This window comes from Pistacia vera, unplaced genomic scaffold (genome assembly GCF_008641045.1).
Source record: "Pistacia vera cultivar Batoury unplaced genomic scaffold, PisVer_v2 Contig788, whole genome shotgun sequence".
NCBI lineage: Eukaryota > Viridiplantae > Streptophyta > Magnoliopsida > Sapindales > Anacardiaceae > Pistacia > Pistacia vera.
In genome coordinates, this window is record NW_022196654.1 from 121,435 (window position 1) to 144,636 (window position 23,202).

Below are 23,202 nucleotides of genomic sequence, written 5' to 3' on the forward strand. Positions count from 1 at the left end.
CCGGCGTACATTCCTGGTTTTGGAGCTTGAACTTACTTCAATGTGTGGAGAAAACACTTATGAAGCAGCGCACAATGAGAATAAAAATGCTCTCACTTGACTTTGTCGTCTATATGCCTGAAGAAATGGATTGTTCATCCCAAGAGTTGAATATGCTATAGGATGTCACGTCAAAGAGTTGGAATATGATATGCCCTTTTGTTTCTGCTGACTTGCTGTACAGTTTGCCTCAAATGGTTTTATGTGCTGAATCAGTACATGTGTTAAATTTCGCTGGAACTTGAGTGATTTGAGATGGAAGAAGCATTGGGTGTCCATTCAGTTTTTACTGATGGGTGGTGTGCCACACTACGGGAGATGAAGATATCTATGTGTAAGGATATTAAATCTTTAGCTTTCTCTAGAGCTCCTATAATGGATAACTGGCTCTGCAACCAAATATCTAAATTTCAATGAGGGTTTGGTTGAAGTCGAGTCTGAGACTCCTAATTTGAGTAGTATATTCAACTGTAGCGGTGAAATAATCTCATTCTCTTTCGGTGGTTCTACTCTACTGGAGGCTAGCCTTTGTTTCTTCTCAAAGAATATTGACACTCAGTGGCATTGTATATCAACTCTAGTTCTCTTCTTCTTTTAATGTATCTTGTCAAGAAGGTGACTTCTCCGGAGGAATTCAGGCAAAACATATCACCTCTATTTTGCGGTATAGAGCATTTCAAATTTATAATATATAGATGGATTTGCTCGAGTTCTACAAGATTAACTGGATATTGGGGAAAATTTTCTAATTATACTTTCTTATTTTGTTTATTGCTTCTTGCACATCCAGTGCATACATTGTCATATAACAAAAAAGGATTACATATTTTTTCTATTTCTGCATTGGAGGCTCATTCTTTTTGTAAACGCAATTATTAAATTGAATGACTGAGTTACAATTGGAAGACATCCCTAAGAAATTCCTTATGAAGCTCAGGATTTAAAGTATATTAATGGCATAAAGTCTATTTCCCATGTGGCCAACCATTGGTTTTTTTTGTTTGATGACAGGAGGTGTTCGGGCTCGCTTATGCGTATCTTAATTAATCTTTTGGAACCTTGGAACTACCAGTCAAATAAGAGCTCTAGTGGCTACCTATATTAGCCCCCGATACTCACAAATCTTTCTCACTAACTTTCTTTCACAAACGCAAAATGTCAGCTCGTAATTGATCAGCTCGCAATGGATCCCGCTTGACCAAATGCAAATTGACCAATTACGAGCAGTCATGTCAGTGTTTGTAAGAGAAAGTTACGAAGCTTTCTCTCTCCTCTTGTTCTAACCGTAATCTTTATTGTTTTTTGTATAATTTGGTTCTTGTCAAATTAAAGTGGCATTTATTAGAATGAAGCTAGTCTTTCTTAACCCAGTTTTGAATTACAGAAGTTGAAAGAGTTGTTTGTACCCGCTAGTTCACCATCTCCTTGAATTCTCCTACCATTAGCACTTCAATATGGCGTTTAATAGGTCATAACTCCTATATTTGTTATGATAATTCCACATTTCTAAGTATTAATTAGCCAATTAAAGATTTAATTTCTTTTTCAACATAATATACCGGTGATCCAATAAGTTTGAAAGTTAACAGAAATACCCTGAGAAATCTCCATCAGTCCCTACAGGTTTGAAATTCAGCAAAGACACCTCTGCGATCGATACAAGAAAACCCTAGCCATTGCAAACCAAAGACTTGATTTCAAGTCTGAGCGGCTGTTAACATACAACAAAACCAAACAAAAAATCTAATTCAATGGCTCATAAAAGAAAGAGAAAAAGGTCAAGTCTAAAACCGATTGCCAAATTCCTGGATTGTTCCTCACTTTTCAATTTCCACCACTTTCTCGTCAAACCAGCCCCAACTCCAGTCCGGTTTAATGTAAGACCCGATAATTGTCTAAACATCACTTTGGACTAATAACGGACAGGTAAAATAATACCAAACTGCTAAACTGATCGACCTGGGACTTAAACCGATTCTTTTATTATCTTATTAATTTGTCATATAAATAATAATACTTACAATTGAAAACAAAAGAATATTATTTCCACTCTTTTCATAATAAAATGTTAAATACTAATACAAAACTTTTAATTTAAACTTAATATGAAACATATTTTTGGATAATTTCACAAGTCAACAACTAATCTATTAAATTTGAGAGCAGCTTTATTTATTTATTTTTAAATTAAATTATAGCTTAGGTTATAAATCAGAAAATATATACGTAAATTGAATTAATATGTATGCCCTATGTTGTGATGTAATATAGACGGTCAGATTGTCTCCTTCCACAATCTCAACTCTCAAACACTATGAACAAAATCATGAGTCCAAATGGCTGGATTAGTATGTCTATTGGACCTTCTTAGAACAAGAGGAGAAATATGAGGGACGGCAGGAGAATGAAAAAAAATCTAAAGTTGTGTGAATAGAATCAGGATTAGAGGAATAAGGAGAAACTAAGGGAACAATAGAAGCTGTAGAATCTGAAGTTTGGACAATAGTTGGACCATTATCTAAAGAAGGTGACTGATTGGACTCTAAAACAAGAAAATCAGAATCAATAGGAAAAGGAACATGGGAAGATTTAGGCAAGGCAAAAGGGAAGATAAGATGTTTTCATAGAAAACAACATCCCTGGTTACAATTACATAATGAGAAGACAAATTGTAAAGAACGTATCCTTTTTGTGTGAGAGAATAGTCTAAGAAAACTGATGGGACAGCTCTTGGGGATAGTTTGTCCTTAAAAGGAAGGCTTGTTGCATAAAGATCCAAATACTCTTAAATGATCCAATGGAGGTGGTTTTGCAAAAAAAAAAAAAAAAAAAATTTCAAATGGAGATAAACCTTTAAGAACTAAAGTAGGAAGCCTATTAATGATGTATATTGTTGCTTGCACACAATACCCCAAAAATAAGTGGAAATGTGAGACTGAATTTTTATGGCCTTAGTAACCTCTAAAATTTGTTTGTGTTTTCTCTCAACAATACCATTTTTTTAGGAGAATATGCACAAGAACTTTGATGAACAATGCTCTTACTACTTGATGAACAATTTTATTTCCTCACAAGTGCACGAATCGCTATTGCAGTATAGTGTGCAAAAGCAAGGGTCGATCCCATAAAGATTTGTAAGCTATCAAGTAATCCTAATAACTATGCCTTAATTAAACAAATAAATTCGAGCAAATTAAAGAACTAGTGGTTAAAACTAAATGTAAAAAGGAAATAAAAATTAACTACTACTGACTGAGCCAAAATAACACCAATAAAAACTAATTTAAGAACCAATAAACAATAACCTAGATATCCAATTTCACCATAATAATCCAGTTTTATGTCAACTATCAAACTATTGTTATTACAATCCAATTTCTAGGGTTCGCATTCATATAATTAAGGTATTATCATAAGACGTTTGAGATTAACATGATATCTTTAACACAAGACTAACTAGGGTGTATAGTCTAGCCTAATGATTAAAAACCCATTAAACACAAGAGCATTTGAAATCAAGAATAAAGGTGCATTTGTCAGGATGTATGCTCAAATACTAATCATTCAAGAAATCATGAACTAATTAGCATTCTGTCACGGCGTATGCATAAAATACTAATCATTCATTCACACGAGCTATTCAAGATTACCTAGGTGTGTAGTCTAACCTTGTCTTACACAATCAATTAATTAACATTAAAGGTGATCAAGCAGTAACATCAATTAAAGATTGAATAAAGATAATGAATAAAACTAGAATTGCAATGGATTGATAAGACAAATAGAATTAATAAAGACATAAAACCTTCTTATTAGGCTACATTGGATCCCTATAAAAGTATTTAGTTACACATGAGTATGAGGAAATCAAACCTCACAATCTTGAGAACCATGAAGTACAAGAAGAAGAAGATGAAACCCTAGGTAAGATCTCCTCTCCTTGCCTCTTCCAAATTATAGATGATATTATAAACCCTAACTCCCTAAAATATTGTTAAGGACATCTATTTATAATATTAAAGTTGTGAGTGTATTATGGTTAAAAGTTATACTTCAATTAAAATGCATAATAACAAATATGCACATCTCCAAGCACTAATGTAATTTGCGTCTCCATTTTTAACCATCTTCCAAGTCGAACTATGCCATGATCAAAACATAAAAGTTATAGCTCTATCTCTTTGCTTTAAAACGCCACCAGAACTAGGTCAATCGAAGTTGTGTAGCTCAAGTTATGATCATTTTCGTGCAGCATGTTCTGGTAGAAAAATTTCTGAACATAAATTTCCCGCATTGCGCCGCACATGATTTATTGACGTTGTGGCATGAAGTTTCTGTCCATTTTGCAATTTCATGCTGCAGTGTGGGAATAGTTCCGCTACGGCAAACAATCTTAAAAAATCCATAACTTTTTCGTTTGAGCTTCGATTCTCAAACTGTTTGTTCCTACACGCTTATAATTCTTTCATCTTCAATGTCCATGCTTGAAATCCTCATTTTTCAACACATAAACACCTGAAAATTCATAAAACATACCCATGATTCTAGAAAGCAAAAGAGATACATAAATTAAATAAAATTAACCAATTAAACGTAATTCCCTCACAAAATAACTTTAAAATCACTAAGTAAAAGTGTACTTCCAAGCACTTATCACTGCTCAACAAATCATGACAAGCCTTGTTAAAGAATTATAAACTATTATCAATCCTAACACATTTCGGAATCAAATGATACTATGTTTGGACCATTTGAAGGAATTGTTTGATGGTGGTAAATGTGTTCGACTTGAATTGCATAAGAAACAACCAAGTGACCCTTTAATGGTCATCAACTATGGTAAGAACATATTTGGCACTGCCATGAGTAGCTGTCCTATATCGACCTCATATATCCATACCGATCGACTGGTCGGACCGGTCCACCCATGAAAATCGGAAACCGGGCCTTTGCCCAGAGAGAGTCCCGGGCCGATTTTCAGATCAGTTTACGTTAAAAAAATAATAAATAAAAAATGCATGATTCATTGGTTTGAATGTGGCAGACAACAGCGGGGCCCGCAAACTATTCTACATCAGATTTTTCTTGCTGAGAAGTGAGAAGCTTGTTTTTATCGGAAAGCCACCTGGGACCTGGGTACAGATTTAGTTCTCGAAGAGAGAGAGAGAGAATCAAGAAACCCAGATTTATATGGTGATGTTGGAATGCCAATTAATGAAACTGGCAGTAATCTAAGAACTAACATGAGAACCCAGGAGCTGGGGAATGAAGACGAAATTTTTTTTTTTTTAAGAGTGTCCAAACGTTTTTTTTTTAAAGTATGGACGGCCGTCTAAAATTTATGGACTGTCGTCTCCAAAGTTTTTATTTTTTTTTATTTTCATATTTTATTTATGGACGGGCGTACGACCGTCCAAATTTGATGGACAGTCGTTCACTAAAAAAAAATTGTTAAAAAAATAAGAGGCGTGTTACACGTAGGCCGGTACACATTTTCGGTGTAAAATTTTCGGTGTCCCTAGCATTATTGTTACGAGCAGTCATGTTAGTGTTTGTAAGGGAAAGTTGTGAAGCTTTCTCTCTCCTCTTGTTCTAACCGTAATCTTTGTTGTTTTTTGTATAATTTGGTTCTTGTCAAATTAAAGTGGCATTTATTAGAAGGAAGCTAGTCTTTCTTAACCCAGTTTTCAATTACAGAAGTTGAAAGAGTTATTTGTACCCGCTAGTTCACCATCTCCTACCATTAGCACTTCAATATGGCGTTTAATAGGTTATAACTCCTATATTTGTTATGATAATTCCACATTTCTAAGTATTAATCAGCCAATTAAAGATTTAATTTCTTTTTCAACATAATATAGTCCAATGTTTTTAATCCTGGACTGCCCCTTGAACCATTCAAGGGGCCGGTTTTCCGGTCTACCGGTGATCCAATAAGTTTGAAAGTTAACACAAATACCCTAAGAAATCTCCATCAGTCCCTGCAGGTTTGAAATTCAGCAAAGACACCCCTGCGATCTATACAAGAAAACCCTAGCCATTGAAAACCAAAGACTTGATTTCAAGTCTGAGCGGCTGTTAACATACAACAAAACCAAACAAAAAATCAGTATCAAATTCTAAATTAACTAATTCATGCTATTAAACATCTAATTCAATGGCTCATAAAAGAAAGAGAAAAAGGTCAAGTCTAAAACCAATTACCAAATTCCTGGATTGTTCCTCACTTTTCAATTTCCACCATTTTCTCGTCAAACCAGCCCCAACTCCAATCCGGTTCAATGTAAGACCCGATAATTGTCTAAACATCGCTTTGGACTAATAACAGACAGGTAAAATAATACCAAACTGCTAAACTGATCGACCTGGGACTTAAACCGATTCTTTTATTATCTTATTAATTTGTCATATAAATAATAATACTTACAATTGAAAACAAAAGAATATTATTTCCACTCTTTTCATAATAAAATGTTAAATACTAATACAAAACTTTTAATTTAAACTTAATATGAAACATATTTTTGGATAATTTCACAAGTCAACAACTAATCTATTAAATTTGAGAGCAGCTTTATTTATTTATTTTTAAATTAAATTATAGCTTAGGTTATAAATCAGAAAATATATACGTAAATTGAATTAATATGTATGCCCTATGTTGTGATGTAATATAGACGGTCAGATTGTCTCCTTCCACAATCTCAACTCTCAAACACTATGAACAAAATCATGAGTCCAAATGGCTGGATTAGTATGTCTATTGGACCTTCTTAGAACAAGAGGAGAAATATGAGGGACGGCAGGAGAATGAAAAAAAATCTAAAGTTGTGTGAATAGAATCAGGATTAGAGGAATAAGGAGAAACTAAGGGAACAATAGAAGCTGTAGAATCTGAAGTTTGGACAATAGTTGGACCATTATCTAAATAAGGTGAATGATTGGACTCTAAAACAAGAAAATCAGAATCAATAGGAGAAGGAACATGGAAAGATTTAGGCAAGGCAAAAGGGAAGATGTTTTTATAGAAAACAACATCCATTACAGAATGAGAGGACAAATTGTCATTTTTGTGTGAGAGAATAGCCTTGGGGATAGTTTATCCATAAAAGGAAGGATTGTTGCATAAGGCAAAGATCCAACTACTCTTAAATGATCCAATAGAGGTGGTTTTGCAAAAAAAAAGAAAAAAATTTCTAATGGAGATAAACCTTTAAGAACCAAAGTAGGAAGCCTATTAATGATGTATACTGTTGCTTGCACACGATACCCCAAAAATAAGTGGGAATGTATTTTTAAGGTCTTAGTAACCTTTAAAATGTGTTTGTGCTTTCTCTCAACAATACCATTTTTTTTTAGGAGAATATGCACAAGAACTTTGATGAACAATGCTCTAACTACTTGATGAACAATTTTACTTCCTCACAAGTGCACGAATCGCTATCGCAGTATAGTGTACAAAAGCAAGGGTCAATCCAATAGAGATTTGTAAGCTATTAAGTAATCCTAATAACTATGCATTAATTAAACAAATAAATTCAAGCAAATTAAAGAACTAGTGGTTAAAACTAAATGTAAAAAGAAAATAAAAATTAACTACTACTAACTAAGCCAAAATAACACCAATAAAAACTAATTTAAGAACCAATGAACTATAACCTAGGTATCCAATTTCACCATAATAATCCAATTTTATGCCAACTATCAAACTATTGTTATCACAATCCAATTTCCAGGGTTCGCACTCACATAATTAAGGTATTATCGTAAGACGTTTGGGATTAACCTAGTATCTTTAACACAAGACTAACTAGGGTGTATAGTCTAGCCTAATGATTAAAAACCCATTAAACACAAGAGCACTCGAAATCAAGAATAAAGGCGCATCTGTCAGGATATATGCACAAATACTAATCATTCAAGAAATCATGAACTAATTAGCATTCTGTCAAGGCGTATGCACAAAATACTAATCATTCATTCACACGAGCTATTCAAGATTAGCTAGGGTGTGTAGTCTAACCTTGTCTTACACAATCAATTAATTAACATTAAAGGTGATCAAGCAATAACATCAATTAAAGATTGAATAAAGGATAATGAATAAAACTAGAATTGCAATGGATTGATAAGATCAATAGAATTAATAAAGACATAAAACTTTCTTATTAGGCTACATTGGATCCCTATAAAAGTATTTAGTTACACATGAGTATAAGGAAATCAAACCTCACAATCTTGAGAACCATGAAGTACAAGAAGAAGAAGATGAAACCCTAGGTAAGATCTCCTCTCCTTTCTTCTTCCAAATTATATTTGATATTAAAAACCCTAACTCCCTAAAATATTGCTAAGGACATCTATTTATAATATTAAAGTTGTGAGGGTATTATGGTTAAAAGTTATACTTCAATTAAAAATGCATAATAACAAATCTGCACATCTCCAAGCACTAACGTAATTTGCGTCTCCATTTTTAACTATCTTCCAGGTCAAACTGTGCCATGATCATAAAAGTTGTAGCTCTATCTCTTAGCTTTAAAACGCCACCAGAACCAGGTCAATCGAAGTTGTGTAGCTCAAGTTATGATTATTTTCCTGCAGCATGTTCTGGTAGAAAAATTTCTGAACATAAATTTCCTGTATTGCGTTGTGCATGATTTATTGGCGTTGCGGCATGAAGTTTCTGTCCATTTTGCAATTTTATGCTACGGTGTGGGAATTGTTCCACTACGGTGAACAATTTTCAAAAATCCATAACTTTTTCGTTTGAGCTTCGATTCTCGAACCGTTTGTTCCTACACGCTTATGATTCTTTCATCTTCAATGTCCATGCTTGAAATCTTCATTTGTTAATATATAAACACCTGAAAATTCACAAAACATACCCGTGATTCTAGAAAACAAAAGAGATACATAAATTAAGTAAAATTAACTAATTAAACCCAATTTCCTCACAAAATACCCTTAAAATCACTAAGTATGAGTGCAGTTCCAAGCACTCATCACTACTCAACAGATCATGACAAGCTTTGTTAAAGAATTCTAAACCATTATCAGTCCTATCATATTTCGAAATCAAATGATACTGTATTTGAACCATTTGAAGGAATTGTTTGATGGTGGTAAACGTGTCTGACTTGAATTACATAAGAAACAACCAAGTGTTCCTTTGATAGTCATCAACTGTGTAAGGAAATATTTGACATTGCCATGAGTAGCCTATATTGACCTCATATATCCATACCGACCGACTGGTCCACCCATGAAAATCGGAAACCGGGCCTTTGCCTAGATAGAGTCCCGGCCCGATTTTCAGATCAGTTTACGTTAAAAAAATAATAAATAAAAAATGACATGATTCATTGGTTTGAATGTGGCAGACAACAGCGGGGCCCGCAACCTATTCTACGTCAGATTTTTCTTACTGAGAAGTGAGAAGCTTGTTTTCATCGGAGAGCCACCTGGGACCTGGGTACGGATTTAGTTCTCTCTCATCTTTGAAATTTTTTTGATGGTAGATGGGTTCGGCCGCTGAATCACCGTTTCTGTTCTTAAAAGTTATTTTGGTTTCTGTTCTCATGTTTCCGGCTGAGAGGAGGATGATCAAGACCCAAGAGGAGGATCAAGATCTCTGAAACTAATGAGTATTTAAAACTTGTTCGGCTCTTGACATGAAGAAGAAGAAGGAGATGAAGAAGATTTTGACCCAAGAGGAGGATCAACAAGATCTCTGAGTCTGAGAGGGAAATTTTGAAAAGTTTGCCAGCGTGTATCCTCACCTCTTAAACTANCCCCCCCCCCCCCCCCCCCCTTCTCTTTTTTCTAGGTTCAACTTATGTTTTCTTCTTCAAATTCAGATTTGGATTTATCTCGTTATGTTTTCCATAGTTTTAGTATTATATCTCATCAAATGAAAAATTATTTAAAATAAAACAAAAGGTTTCCATGATTGTGAAAATTTAGGGTTAGGGTTTTTTCCATGATTGTGAAAATTTAGGGTTAGGGTTTATGTAAAAGTTGATGTTACAAATTAAAGCAAAAATATAAAATAAAGTTTGAGTGTAATTAAAAGTTATAATGTTATTTCTATTAATTTAAATTAACGTTAAGTTTGTCAAAACATAAAATAAATTTAAAAGTGGGGGGTGAAGATCAATTAAGTGGAGGCTAAAAATCACTTCCCTTTGAACTCATGATATATCCCTGACATATTGGGCTTAGATTTGCATCATTTGTGTTGTGTTTGGTGCCTTTTGACCAATTCCTGTGTTATGACTCTTGTTAGGCTTCTTTAAATTTGATCTACCATCTTTTGTTGGTTGGGCTCATTATTTGGGCTATTCTTATCCTTTGTTATGTTATGAGGTTATTAGTTTGATATTAGGTTGTCCAATTGTCATTTTTATTTTGGGCTTTCTTGGAATCTGAACTTATTCATGCATGCTTGGACTGGGTCACTTGGTCAAACTTGGTGTTCTTCAACATTTTGGCAGTTATGGACCCTTGTTGGATCTTTCCTATATTAGGCCTGTGTTTCATTTTGTTCCCAGCAGAAAAAACAAGTATAAAATCAGAATCATACGACCTTTACCTTAGTGAGCAGCCCTTGAATCATGGTCTTAGAACACAGTCAATTCGCCTGTAAGGTTACTGGGGGGTAACCCAGCAATAATCATAAAAGCACCGGAAAATGTTCGAATGGACCATAACTTGATGACAACCGAGTGAGTTTAAATGAGTTGTAGCTAATCCAAAAGATTTGGAGCTCAACAAGTATTGTAACTGGCAGTTGTAGCAGTGTTGAAAATGAAAGATATGTATTAACAGTCATACATCCAGTAATAGTTCTTTTTAGTGTCTCATGACAAGCAATGTCATTATTGCTACAAAATGAAACCCTTAACGTTCAAAGCTAGTGTGAGTTATCAAAGGCGCATTTTACATTTTGCATAGCATCAAAATTAAAATCTTAGAAACTGTGAACTTAGTNCAAAAAAATCTTTGGTTTCAAGCTAAGAGGATTATGAAGACGGGAAATTATTTTCAGAAAATCTCAGCTTTCTAGATGGCAAATTTATTATATCTGTTCATGAATAAAGGAAATATCAATTTTTTAGATGGCAAAGGAAATATGATATTCTCATCCCGGGAACCATCTGAATCTCTGTTCAACACAAGGTTTTGATTAGTAAGTATATTTTCTTCAACGCTCCAAAAATTAACACCTAAAAGCTACACAGCTTTTTTTTAATCTCCATCTCTTTTATAGTTTTTATTGTGACATATCTTCTTTGTTTATTAATGGTCGGATCTTTTCTATGAAGAATTTATTTGGGGTAGTTGTATTACTCACCTTTAAGTGGAAGTTTATTGTCTGTTTTTGATTTTCAGAGTTTCATTTGAATACATTCATGGGTAATTTGTCCTCCACATATAGTCAAGAGTTCGTCTTCCACAAAGGTCAGTCTCTTTTTTTTTTTTTTTTTTTTTTTTTTTTTTTAAATGTTTGAAAAAGGTATGATTTCTGTACATTAGTTTGAATGCATTAGCATGTGTTGGGTTGTAGAACATTTTTTTTTGTTGCTGTTCCTTTGTTCAAATGTCATTATAAATTTGGGCTTGGATTATGTCATTTGCATTGGACTTGGCCAGAGATGAAATTGAGTCAAGTCAAGTATCTGGTTAATCAAACTCAATTTAAATTCGAGTTCAAGCCTAAGAAATCGAGTTCGAACTCAAACTCGAACTCGGCACCTGAAATTAGAATTCAAGTTTGTATAATCGGGTTTTAGTGGAATTCGAGAATATGAGCTTGAATCAAATTCGAGCTTCAATCGAATTCGAGTATTCGAACTTCAATCGAGTTCGAGTTCGAGTTCTACTGTGATCAAACTCGACTTGAATGACTACTCGAACTACTCGAATTTGAACTCGACCCGACTAATGCCGAGCCAAGTTTGAGTCAAAATTCAGCCTAGAGCAGCTCGGCTTGATTTCACCCCTTGTTGAACTTACTTGGCCCATATGGTCTTGTTGGACTTTTCCTGTATTTGGTCTAAGCTTAAGGAAATGTTATTTAACCCCATCATTAATTTGGGTCTTTGTAGGATTTGAACTCATAACATGCCCTTAATATAGGGCTTCAATTTTGTTGCTTGAATAGAGGGCTTGTTCGATCGTTACTTGTTAGACATTTTGTATATTTGGTCTGCCTTTAGAGTGTTGTTACTTGAGGTCATTGAAGCTCTTTTTAAGCTACATTTTAAATTAAATTAATCAAATAAAATTAAACACACCTTATCTCAATACTAGCCTTATCTTCTTCCTCTCTTATCTTAACCTTCGTACATGTAATTTCAAATAACATCGTATGCAAAAAAATTTGACATAGTTATAAAAAAAAAAACCTACCCCACAATAAGTAAATTCCATTTGACATCACATAAAAGTAAAAGAAAATTACAAGTTTGAATCTTATGAGTTTTTCGTTTGTTAGAATTTATAAAATATGAAGAACAATCAAATTATCTCTTTAATCTCATATCTTTCTTTTTTTAACTCACGGCTAGTCTATAAACAACTAGTTTCTTTACGTTGGTTAATTAATCATGCTTCTGTAGTATTTTCTCTATCTATTGTGATTTTTATTCTCATTTTAGACTGTTTTGTTAATTATGGGGTTCAGTATTATTTAGAATCCATTAAATCTTAGAATTATAAATTATTTAAAACCCATTAAAGGTTAGACAGGGAGAAGATAAGGCCATTTTGGAACATAATATAATGTAATAATTTTTAGTTAAAATGGGGCTGAAAAAGATATTTAAGGGGCTCAAGTAACACTACGCCTGCCTTTATTTTCCCTTGAACATGTGGTCTCATTTTATTGGGCTATTTCAGTTAGATATTTTGACTTTGGGTTTCTTGAAATTTGAACTCGGAAGTGATTTTTAGCTCCCATCTAATTGATCCTTACCCTCATAGGTAAGTATACCTCTTCTATAATTTAAAAAAAAAAAAAAAAAACTTTAAATGAGTTGTAGCTAATCCAAAAGATTTGGAGCTCAACAAGTATTGTAACTGGCAGTTGTAGCAGCGTTGAAAATGAAAGATATATATTAACAGTCATACATCCAGTAATAGTTCTTTTTAGTGTCTCATGACAATTGACAAGCAATGTCATTATTGCTACAAAATGAAACCCTTAACGTTCAAAGCTAGTGTGAGTTATCAAAGGCGCATTTTACATTTTGCATAGCATCAAAATTAAAATCTTAGAAACTGTGAACTTAGTAAATCTAGGTAGAAGATAAGATAAAACTGTAAGGGTGCATTAAGTCTGGTCCGCTGACCTTTCCTCAATACCTTAAATACACTCTTAGTGTTGACATACACGCACCCTGTGGTTGGAAGATTTACTAACAAAGTGAATATAATAAAAATCACCATGGAGAGTAGGGCAGTACATTTAGAAGTTAGCCCATCTTTTATAAGTGATATAAAAGACCTAAGAAGAGTATACTTTTAGCACCAATAGAAATGCTAACAACAAACTCAAAAGAGCAAATCCTTCCATCTTTTGCCTAAGATTGCCATTGTTATCATATTCTGACTCGGAATTGACATCCATGTAGCTCTTGATTGACTGAGTTGACTCGATGTCAACATCCATGTCGTTGTTGACCGATTGAGCTAACTTAGTGTCAACATCCATGTAGCTGTTGACCAACTGAGCTGACTCGGTGTTGACGTCCATGTAGTTGTTGACCGATTGAATTGACTCGATGTCCACATCCATGTAGTTGTTGATCAATTGAGCTAACTGGGTGTCAACATCCAGATCCATGTTGCTTGTGTGAGATTGAGCTGACTCAGCATCTNTGAAGGATCAAGGAAGATGAAAAAAGTGCCCATTCTTCATTCCTCACCAGTCTGAGTTCTCCAAATTACAATCATGTCATGACTTCATTCGTCAGCATTTGGATACTGCCCGGAGTTACTACAGGGTAAGTTCATTTCTTTGGGCATCTTCTCCAGAGGACAACTCTGGAACCATGCAGCTAACATATTGGAGCATGGCATTTATATAGTCTTTGATTTATTATCCATACTTTTTACCATTCCAAATCTTAATAGTATTAACCATGCATTAATGCTTTGTGGTCTACAAGAGATAAAACAGCGGAGTGTGAGCAGCTTAAGAAGAGAGGAACCACCTGGAAAGTCCTCACCAAGTGCAAGCAAAGTCCTGCGAAGCCTCCTTGGAAAGGTCGCACAGAATTCAAGGAAGGCAGTGCTGCAAATTCCAGGCATTCGCAAAGTAGCTTTCATTGAGAAGTTTATCTATCAAAATATTTGAGTGAGTTAATCTTTCTCTCCTCGTAATTTGGAGACAATGCTACTTATTCAAACCAAACATCTAATTTCATATACAGAGTGTTATCATGCTGCACAAGATAGACAGGAACAATGTGCTGTGGAATATATAACATAACCTCCGTCCCTAAACAAATTATTATTTGTCTGATTTAGTTTTAAGTACATTCAAAGCTTAGTTACAATTGAATTATTAAGACATGGAATTTTATATTCAAGGCTTCAACTTTCAATCCCTAAACAAATATTTCACGTCTTACTGCAGAAGCTCGCACTACATAGAAGAGAAGATGATTACCCTTACAGATTTCATTCTAAATGATGGTACTTACAATTGAAGAACAGTGCCAGGAAGCAAACCAACGATCATACACCGGTTAGTTATGCTTGGTAACTTCTCTCTATTCTTCGTTTTTTTATTTAAGCTTAGTTAATATGCATATAACAGAAAATTTTGACTGGTTAAATTATTCATTAATGCTACCACTGCTAATTATGCTGATATGTTCTTGTAATAACTGTTTATTTATAGTATCGATTTAACTCTGGAAGCAAGATCTGTTTCTTAATGATTTGTTACCATGTTTACTTGCAACAAATTTCTGACTACTTGTGTATGTAAATATCCAGAAGGAATATTTGGACTTGAATTTTTATTGAAATGCTAATTCTATAACCGAATGGTGAATGAAAATTTTTAATGGGATAAATGTGCAAGATTTGCAACTTGCAGTTTTCATGCTTCACCTGTCATTAGACTCATTAGCTCTGACTGAACACTTAGACTGGAACTGTAAGCCACCTAGCTTAAACTTTTTCAATATTCGTTAAATCACTACCTGCAGCTAAATTCTATGCAATATTGAAGAACTGAAGAATCTAATTCTGAAAGGTTTTGGTCGTAAATATTAACATAGCAGTTAGCAGAACTATCCAATTTGTTTGACACTCAATATTCACCCTTCTCCAGATGAAAAGAAAAGAAAGACTTAACATTATTCTTTGTGGATTTAAAATTTTCAATATGCATGATATCCTAATGGTGGAACTGTCAACATCTGAGATGGTGGATTCTGAATAGATTTCTCCTTCAGCATTAGTTCTGTCATGTTGTGACTGAGCTTTATCTTGAATGGTTGCAGTTGTTCTCCTCCTCTTACCTTTCTCTTCCCTCCACTTCAACTTCCTTAACCAATGTCTTGTCAGCACAATTGCCAGATACAAGAACACGGTTCCTACAGTCCCAGCACTGATAGCCAGTAGAACTTCAAACATCCATCCTGATTCTCTACAATTTTGCGTGGTCACCCATGTTGCAGCAATGTAAGCAATAGCCATGAACAACACAGCCACCCACATGACCTTGTGAGTAATCACCAACATTTTCATCATTTGTTTTCTTTGAAAGGGGATGATGCTAACTAAGACAACAACAATACACAAAGATGTGAAAAATGCAATGTTGTTGCTTACTGTAAAGACCTTAAAAGCTGTTGTTCTGCGAACTGTGGATTTTCCTTTCAATGGCCCCTCTTGGAAGACCCCAGTTTGTGCCTGCAGTAAAAGTAACTCTGGTAATCAAAATTGCCACCATTATAATTGTGTTCCTGGTATTTTGTAGAGCCTCGATGTATATCTCATATTGCTGTTGCTTTTTATTGCGACTTTTGGAAAGTTGATTCCATTCTCTCCTGTGTACATCACTCAGCGTCCTGAATTCTTTCAGATCGCACAAATCCTTTTGCTTCTGTTAAGGACACTGGTTCTAATGGCTTGTCATCTAGAATTTCTGGTTTCTCAAAGGATGGAACCTCAAGTAAATCCTTTGTTGACATTGGTTCCGTGCTTGGTGTGGGCAAGAAACCATAAGATTTGCTGATGCGCTTGTGTCGAGGCCAGGAGGTGAGCTTGGTGTAGGCACAACCTCCTGTCATGACTATCATATTTTTCTTTTATTTGACACTCACCTGAATCCTTCCTAGATTTTGCTGACATGGTTGAGCTTGGTGTAGGCACAACCTCTGGCTGGTAGCCGAGTTTGAAGTCGAAGGGCAGCTCACAACCGTTGCCTATATCAATCAGATATTGAAGAAGGCTCCTGTTTTTTGTCTCAAGTATATCTTTGGAGTTTTCAAGTGTCTGCTGTCGAGAATTAGTTTCTTGTGCCCCTGCTAAGAGAGGCAACAACTCTGTACTTTTACCAGCAGCTGCCTTTACGGCTTTCTTTGACTGCTTGCTTTCTGCATTACCTGGAGACAGTTCAAGAATTTCAAGTACCATATGTCCTTTATGGTTGCGGCAGTTTAGAATCTCTTTTGCTGTATTCACAATGTACATGGCTAACTGAAATCATTTCAAGATAAATACATCATTTAGATATTAATTAAAATCAATTAAAACGCAAAATGTTTTGTTCTTATCTGAAATCTTGAAACATTTCCACTTAAATTCTTAAGTGGTAGTTCCTGTTGGAGTTGGGCATAACTCCTCACCCAAAAGGCCTTATTGAGTGGGAGGATTGCCCACTCTTATAAACTCATTGGCTTGAGCGTGCCTAGTCGATATGGGATCTCCAACACTCCCCCTCACGGTCAAGCCCATATAGTCCACTTGTCTATGAATGGAGGTAGTTTGACAGTCGACCGCTGGTCAATCACTTAGCTCAAATGGGGCTGGCTCTGATACCACTTGTTGGAGTTAGGCCTAACTTCTCACCCAAAAGACCTTATTGAGTGGGAGGATTATCCACTCTTATAAACCTATTGGCTTAAGCGTGCCTAGTCGATATGGGATCTCCAACAGTTCTCTCTAAAGACTACAAGATGTATGATGAAACAAGAGCTGCTGGTCTATAATAGGAGGCGTAGGAAGGGGCAATAGAGAATTAATTGTTGTTAGGTCCTATGCGTGTGTGTATGTGAGGGAGATCCGTGTGAAACAGGTGACAGTAGGAGTATGGTTGTTTGGGAATTCTGTTAGGGAGAGAGAATGAATAGATTAAAAATGAGGCAAGAAGAATTAGAAGGTTATCCAGAGAAGAAAAGTGAAAAGGGGAGTTGGCTGGCCCTTGAAGTCCAGCAGGCTAAGTTACTTAGTTGTTACCCTATTTATCTTCATTTTTGTTTTTTCTTTACTTGTTTATGTTGATTGAGTTGAGGTTATCTTGAATTGGTGTAGAGTTCATCATCTTCAATATATATATAATTTCTGATATTTCCTGTGTTGGGCAAGTTCTGGTTGTGTATTCTGGGTTGATTCATTGTGACTGCTGTGGTGTGTGTTTTCAGTGAGTGATTCTGGGTAGGTATCCATCAATGTAATATGGTGTTTCCATATTTATCTTTCTTAAGGAGAAGATTAGATGATATGAAGAAATTTTCCAGACATACAAGTTCATCATAGTGGTTGAATTTTACAGCAAGATGACACAGTGTTTCTTCCTCTTATGTCAGATACTGAAAGGAAGTTGGAGAACTTAACAAAAATCTTCGAGGATTGGAATTCTTCCATGCATGGCTGCCAAGTGCAGTGGGGTGTAACCTTTGTCATTGTATTGCAGAGACAAGGCCTTGGTCAAGCCACAAAAACAATCTTGTTATCTCCACGTATCCTCTGCCGCAAGCACAGTGAAGTTTGTGTCGAAGGCTTAATCTCCAAGAGCAGCATTACCACATCCTCTCTCTCTTGATGAAAAGCTTCATGCAACGGAGTTTCAAGCTTTTGTTCACAGTTGCAACCATTTCAAGATGCAACGCAATGATATCTTTCACCAATTTGAAGTGCCTGAAGGCAAGCTGCAACATGGTGTTCAAGTAATCAGTTCTTTGTCAAGAATTCCTTCGTTGTCTTCAAAGAGGATTATTAATTGATGATAGGCATTATTCATATTTTGTATCATTTAAAAATTTCATTATGCAATTAATTCATGACTAATAGCGTTACAGGTATATTTTCATTTCCGAGGCGCACAAAAATTTAGTCGCCAAAGTAAAGGCTTTAATGCTTTGTGGCTTCCTTGAGAGAATGGCTGGATTTGACCAACTTTGGAAGAGTAGGGGATTGTCTTAAACATTTTTCACTTCTCTTACCCGTCTGAATACAGGTTGGTTTTCTTCTAAAGGTGTCTTTCTTATCTTTAATTTTTTGGGATGAGATCATTGTGAAGTTTACTTCATCAGTTATTCTTTTCCCCAAATTGAAATTTCTTCAGAAGGATGGGACAGAAAAGGAAGAATTACTTCATCAGTAATTGGTCCCGAGTTAAAGACACTGTCAAGGCGCCTTCTCCAGAGGACAGCACTGAAACCGTAAATCCTCTTGAATTTCATCTTGAATTTCATCTTTTCTTCTGTCAAGGCAACTGGTTCTAATGGCTTATCATCTTGAATTTCTGGTTTATTTAGGGATGGAAGCTCAAGTAAATCCTCTTTTCACACTGGTTGCATGCTTGATGTAGGCAAGAGGCCACAAGATTCAATGACACGCTTGTGTCGAGGCCAGGTGGTGAGCATATCCAGTTTTTGCTTCTGGATCTGTGGTTTTATTAGGGTACTGTCATGACTATCACATATTTTTCTTCGATTTAACACTCGCCTGAATCTTTTCTAGATTTTGCTGACATGCTTGAGCTTGATGCAGGCACAACTCCTGGGCTGCTGGCAAAGTTGGAAGTCGAAGGGCAGTTCATACCGTTGCCCATATCAAATCATTTGGTGTTTTCAAGCATTTTTGTGACCCCTGGTGAGAGAGTTTTTCTGTGGCTTTAAGGCTTTCTTAAACTGGTTGCTTTCTACATCACTTCTAGCACTGTATCTCGTTCACAATTGCAGCAGTTGATGTTCTCTTTTGTTTTATTCAAAATATATATTGCTAACTGAATAACATCATTCAGATGGTAACAATTAAAATCAATTCAAGTGTAAACTATTTTGTTCTTTATCTCAAGTCTTGAAACTTCCACTTGAACTTAACAGCAAGATGACATACTGTTTCTTCCTTTTATGTCAGGTACTGAAAGGAAGTTGGAAAACTTAACAAAAATCTTCAAGGACTGGAATTCTGACATGCATGGCTGCCAAGTGCAATGGGGTGTAACCTTTTCCATTGTATTGTAGAGCAAGGTCTTGGTCAACCCTCAAAAACAATCTTGTTACCTCCAAGTATCCTCTGCTACAGGCACAATGCATTGGAGAATGTCTTGTTGGTTTTTTGAGCAAAATTCAGCCACACCACCAAGCTCCAACATGTTATGAACAACTTCTGCATCATACGCCACGTTTGTTCCAGAGTAAGAATGAGATTTGGTTATTACTGTGAGCCCCATTGATGTAGCAACATGTAGAGCTGTTAAATCATCCTCATCTTCTTAAAATTCCATCAACCAAGATTGATTCATCATGAGCTTGACCACATCAAAATGCCCTTCCATTTTCATAGTTAAGCTTTGTAGCTAATCACGGATTAGTCTATAAGAGCAGCATAACCACATCTGCTTTCCCTTTGTGACAAGCTTTATGAAATGGATCCTCAAGCTTTTTGTTCACAGATGCAACTCAATGATATCATTCTCGAATTTGAAGCACTTGAACCTTGAGACAAGGTGCAGCACGGTATTCAACTAATGATCAGTTCTTTTGTACCAGAATTCCTTCGTTGTCTTGAACTAAATTGTCAAAGGCCCCTCTATATCATTGACTCATTGTTGGCAATTTCCTCAAATGCCTTCAATCCATTTCCTTTTTCTTAATTGCCTCTGTTTTCTGAGGCTTAAAAACTCTCGAAAACCCGGAAAATTAGTACTAATTCTGTGATGTGAAATGCTGTTGAAGAAGCTATATTGTGTAATTCTCCTGTATACACTCTTTCTATCAATCCATTGTCCATTGATGAGCTATAATCCTGTAATACTTGATTGAGATTCAGTTTATAGTCAACTTTATACTCTCTTCAAGGAATGTGGATGTGAAAGTATCCACATCTTTGATTATTTGTGGAATTGATCAGGTTATTTTCTGGAACCTTTCTTCTTAACTGTTATGATTAACCCAAATTATCTAAATCACATACACACACAATAATCAAACAGCCAAAACAAAGAATCAACACAGCGATTTACTGCGGTTCACTTATCCAAGATTTGGATAAACTACATTCACCTTGAGCTTCGGAATTGGAGGAGCTCACTGCTCTAATATTACTTCAAGATCCAACAATTACAACCTTACACAGATTGATTTATCTCTTAACCCTTAAACTGAAATCTACCCGCAACTTATACCGTAGAGATACTCACCCTCGAATCCCTAACTTAAAAGCAATAACACCTTCACAGAATGACTAATCCTAATCACTCAAATCTCACAATTACAACAATTTCAGATCAAAACCATAAACCCTCAGAGAAGAATTTTGCTTCGATAAAGATGGAAGGTTTCAATTGTGTAAATCTGACAATTGATGTGATTATATACCGTTGACCAGAGTTGACGATTGCAGCTGTGGGATCAATGTTGGATCAACGGTCAGAATCCAACTAAGCTGAGCCCAAAACGATAGCGCACAACTAACTCCCAAAATGACACCGTTTCAAGCCTTCACTTCAACATTAACAAATTAATTCATGCAGTTAAAGAGTTTATGAATAATATGTGAATAGACAGCATTATGAACAAGGAGTAAAGAGTTTGGTTGGGTTGTCTTTGCGGGTCAAAATAGTTTGAAAGTGCCTATCATTTGATGGGCCAAAATGTTTGAGGAAATCTAGCCCACAATTCGATTAAGTCTAAGAAATTAGTAAATGCATAGGCAACATACTATTTCGCACAAGTAGTTGTGTTATCCTTAGAGTTTTAAAGGGCAGGCCGTGATGGTGGGTTATTCCACTAGTCTCTTGTGAAGATAAGTTGAGGAAAAAAACCATCAAGTTTAGTAAACATCATGTGTTTCACAATGTTAGTTTTGAAAATGCTTAGAGTTAAAGATTAAAGACGGTCATGAAAGAAAGGGTTAAGGATTAGAGACGGCCAAGAAAGAAAGAGTTATAGATTAGAAATGGTCAGGAAAGAGGAGAGATTCCATTACAAAGCAAAAGATGCTCTTAACTACTTACATATAAACATTTTATATACTTATTATTCAGATTATTAATTGTTTAAATTGAGATCCTAATCATGTTACTAGAAATACATATCCTATATATTGGGACAGGTATACTTGCTACCTTAAAATATATGTGAAGATTTCTTATACTTCATCTGGGTTTTTTAAATAAATAGCTCCACTTGTTTTATTAAATTTAAAATACTGAATCAATGTAGGATAGGACTGGTCAAATAATGTCCCTCACTGCTAGCTTGGCATGGCAGGTGGGAAGATGAGTGCCGACTCATTTGGCCACTTGTACAAACATTTTTATATAATTGTTTAAATTAAGATCACCTGTGAATTGGCTAGCCAATATAATTTAAGTTAGGTTAAGGTCCTAATCATGTTATTACAAAAATATATATCCTAACCAGTAAAAGTTATGGTTGGTTAAGGTCGTATTCATGTTATTAACAATATATAATAAAATATAAGGTAGGTAATTAATATGACAAAACAATCTAACTGTCAGATTGTTTTGTCATATTACTTAACAATAACAAAAGAAATGGATAAAAGTTATAGGATAATTCATGTTTAAATAAATTAAGCATATTTTAAGAATCATACTCAAGCTCTTACATGGTCTTATTCGCCTAATATTTTAAAAATTCATGTTGTTCTTGCTACCTTAAAATATGAGGTTTTGAAAAGTGATTCATATTTATTTACCGAATTAAAGTTTTTGTATGAGATCTATCCTTCATTTTGTGTATGTTGATTTATATTTAAAAATTTAATATTCAGAATTTAAATGTCTAGAAAAGCCAATATAGTTAATTAATTAAAGGAAAAGTAGTAATAAGGAAAGAGTTAAAGATTAGAGACGGTCAGGGAAGAAAGAGTTAAAGATTAGAGACGATCAGAAAAGAAAGAGTTATAGATTAGAGAGACAGCCAGGAAAGAGGACAGATTCCATTACAAAGCAAAAGAAGCTCTTAACTACTGACATATAAACATTTTCATACAATTATTCACTAAATCAATGTAGGACTGGTCAAATAATGTCCCTCGCTAACATAAAATAAGAGACCCGCTACGTAAAATCTAACTATTTATTAGTTATGACAAATCATAATTTAACCATATTTTTCCCAATAATACTTGAGCTCTTGAAATTGCGAAACTACCATGGACTCGCCTTGAACTTGCCATCACTTTTAGCTGTTGAATAGATAGGTTGGCCATTATTGACTATGACAATTACACATTTGTCCATAGATTTATTGTTCACTTTAGACCTGCACCCTTATGAATTATTTTTTACTTAAAATATATTTAATATATATTCAATCGTGGTTCGCCACAATTGGCTTGGATGGCCACAATTAGAGAGGATTTGAAAAGTGATTCATATTTATGTTCCGAATTAAAGATTTTGTATGAGATCTATCATTCATTTTGTGTACGTTGATTTATATTTAAAATTTTAATATTCAGAATTTAAATATCTAGAAAAGCCAATATAGTTAATTAATTAAAGGAAAAGTAGTAATAAGGAAAGAGTTAAAGATTAGAGATGGTCAGGAAAGAAAGAGTTAAAGATTAGAGACGACCAGAAAAGAAAGAGTAATAGATTAGAGACGGCNAAATTAATAATAACAATTACGTTGCTTTCACACATATTGGGACAAAAAAAAT

At 34.8% G+C, this 23,202-nt stretch overlaps 1 protein-coding gene and 2 long non-coding RNA genes across 3 annotated transcripts; 2 read left to right on the forward strand and 1 right to left on the reverse strand.

Moving 5' to 3' along the window:
• The first annotated feature begins 11,047 nt into the window (after positions 1 to 11,047).
• LOC116116891 lies at positions 11,048 to 14,395 on the forward strand. Its single transcript, XR_004125888.1, has 3 exons — positions 11,048 to 11,230; positions 11,434 to 11,502; positions 14,214 to 14,395. It is a non-coding gene; the product is annotated as an uncharacterized LOC116116891 (long non-coding RNA).
• Positions 14,396 to 15,297: 902 nt separating this feature from the next.
• LOC116116900 lies at positions 15,298 to 16,755 on the reverse strand. Its single transcript, XM_031402937.1, has 2 exons — positions 16,386 to 16,755; positions 15,298 to 15,989 (listed from the first exon to the last, which is right to left on the reverse strand). Exons 1-2 carry the CDS (start codon positions 16,753 to 16,755, stop codon positions 15,298 to 15,300), a joined length of 1,062 nt encoding a protein of 353 aa, XP_031258797.1.
• A 2,072-nt stretch (positions 16,756 to 18,827) lies between these two features.
• LOC116116911 lies at positions 18,828 to 20,416 on the forward strand. The gene is made up of 3 exons (XR_004125892.1): positions 18,828 to 18,966; positions 19,057 to 19,158; positions 19,426 to 20,416. It is a non-coding gene; the product is annotated as an uncharacterized LOC116116911 (long non-coding RNA).
• The last annotated feature ends 2,786 nt before the right edge of the window (positions 20,417 to 23,202 follow it).

Coding starts and splice junctions, on each gene's coding strand:
- LOC116116900 (XM_031402937.1), bottom strand. CDS start 16,755: ATGTACATTGTGAATACAGCAAAAGAGATTCTAAACTGCCGCAACCAT. Junction 15,990..16,385: donor AAAATCTAGGAAGGATTCAG/GTGAGTGTCAAA, acceptor TTTGATTACCAG/AGTTACTTTTACTGCAGGCA.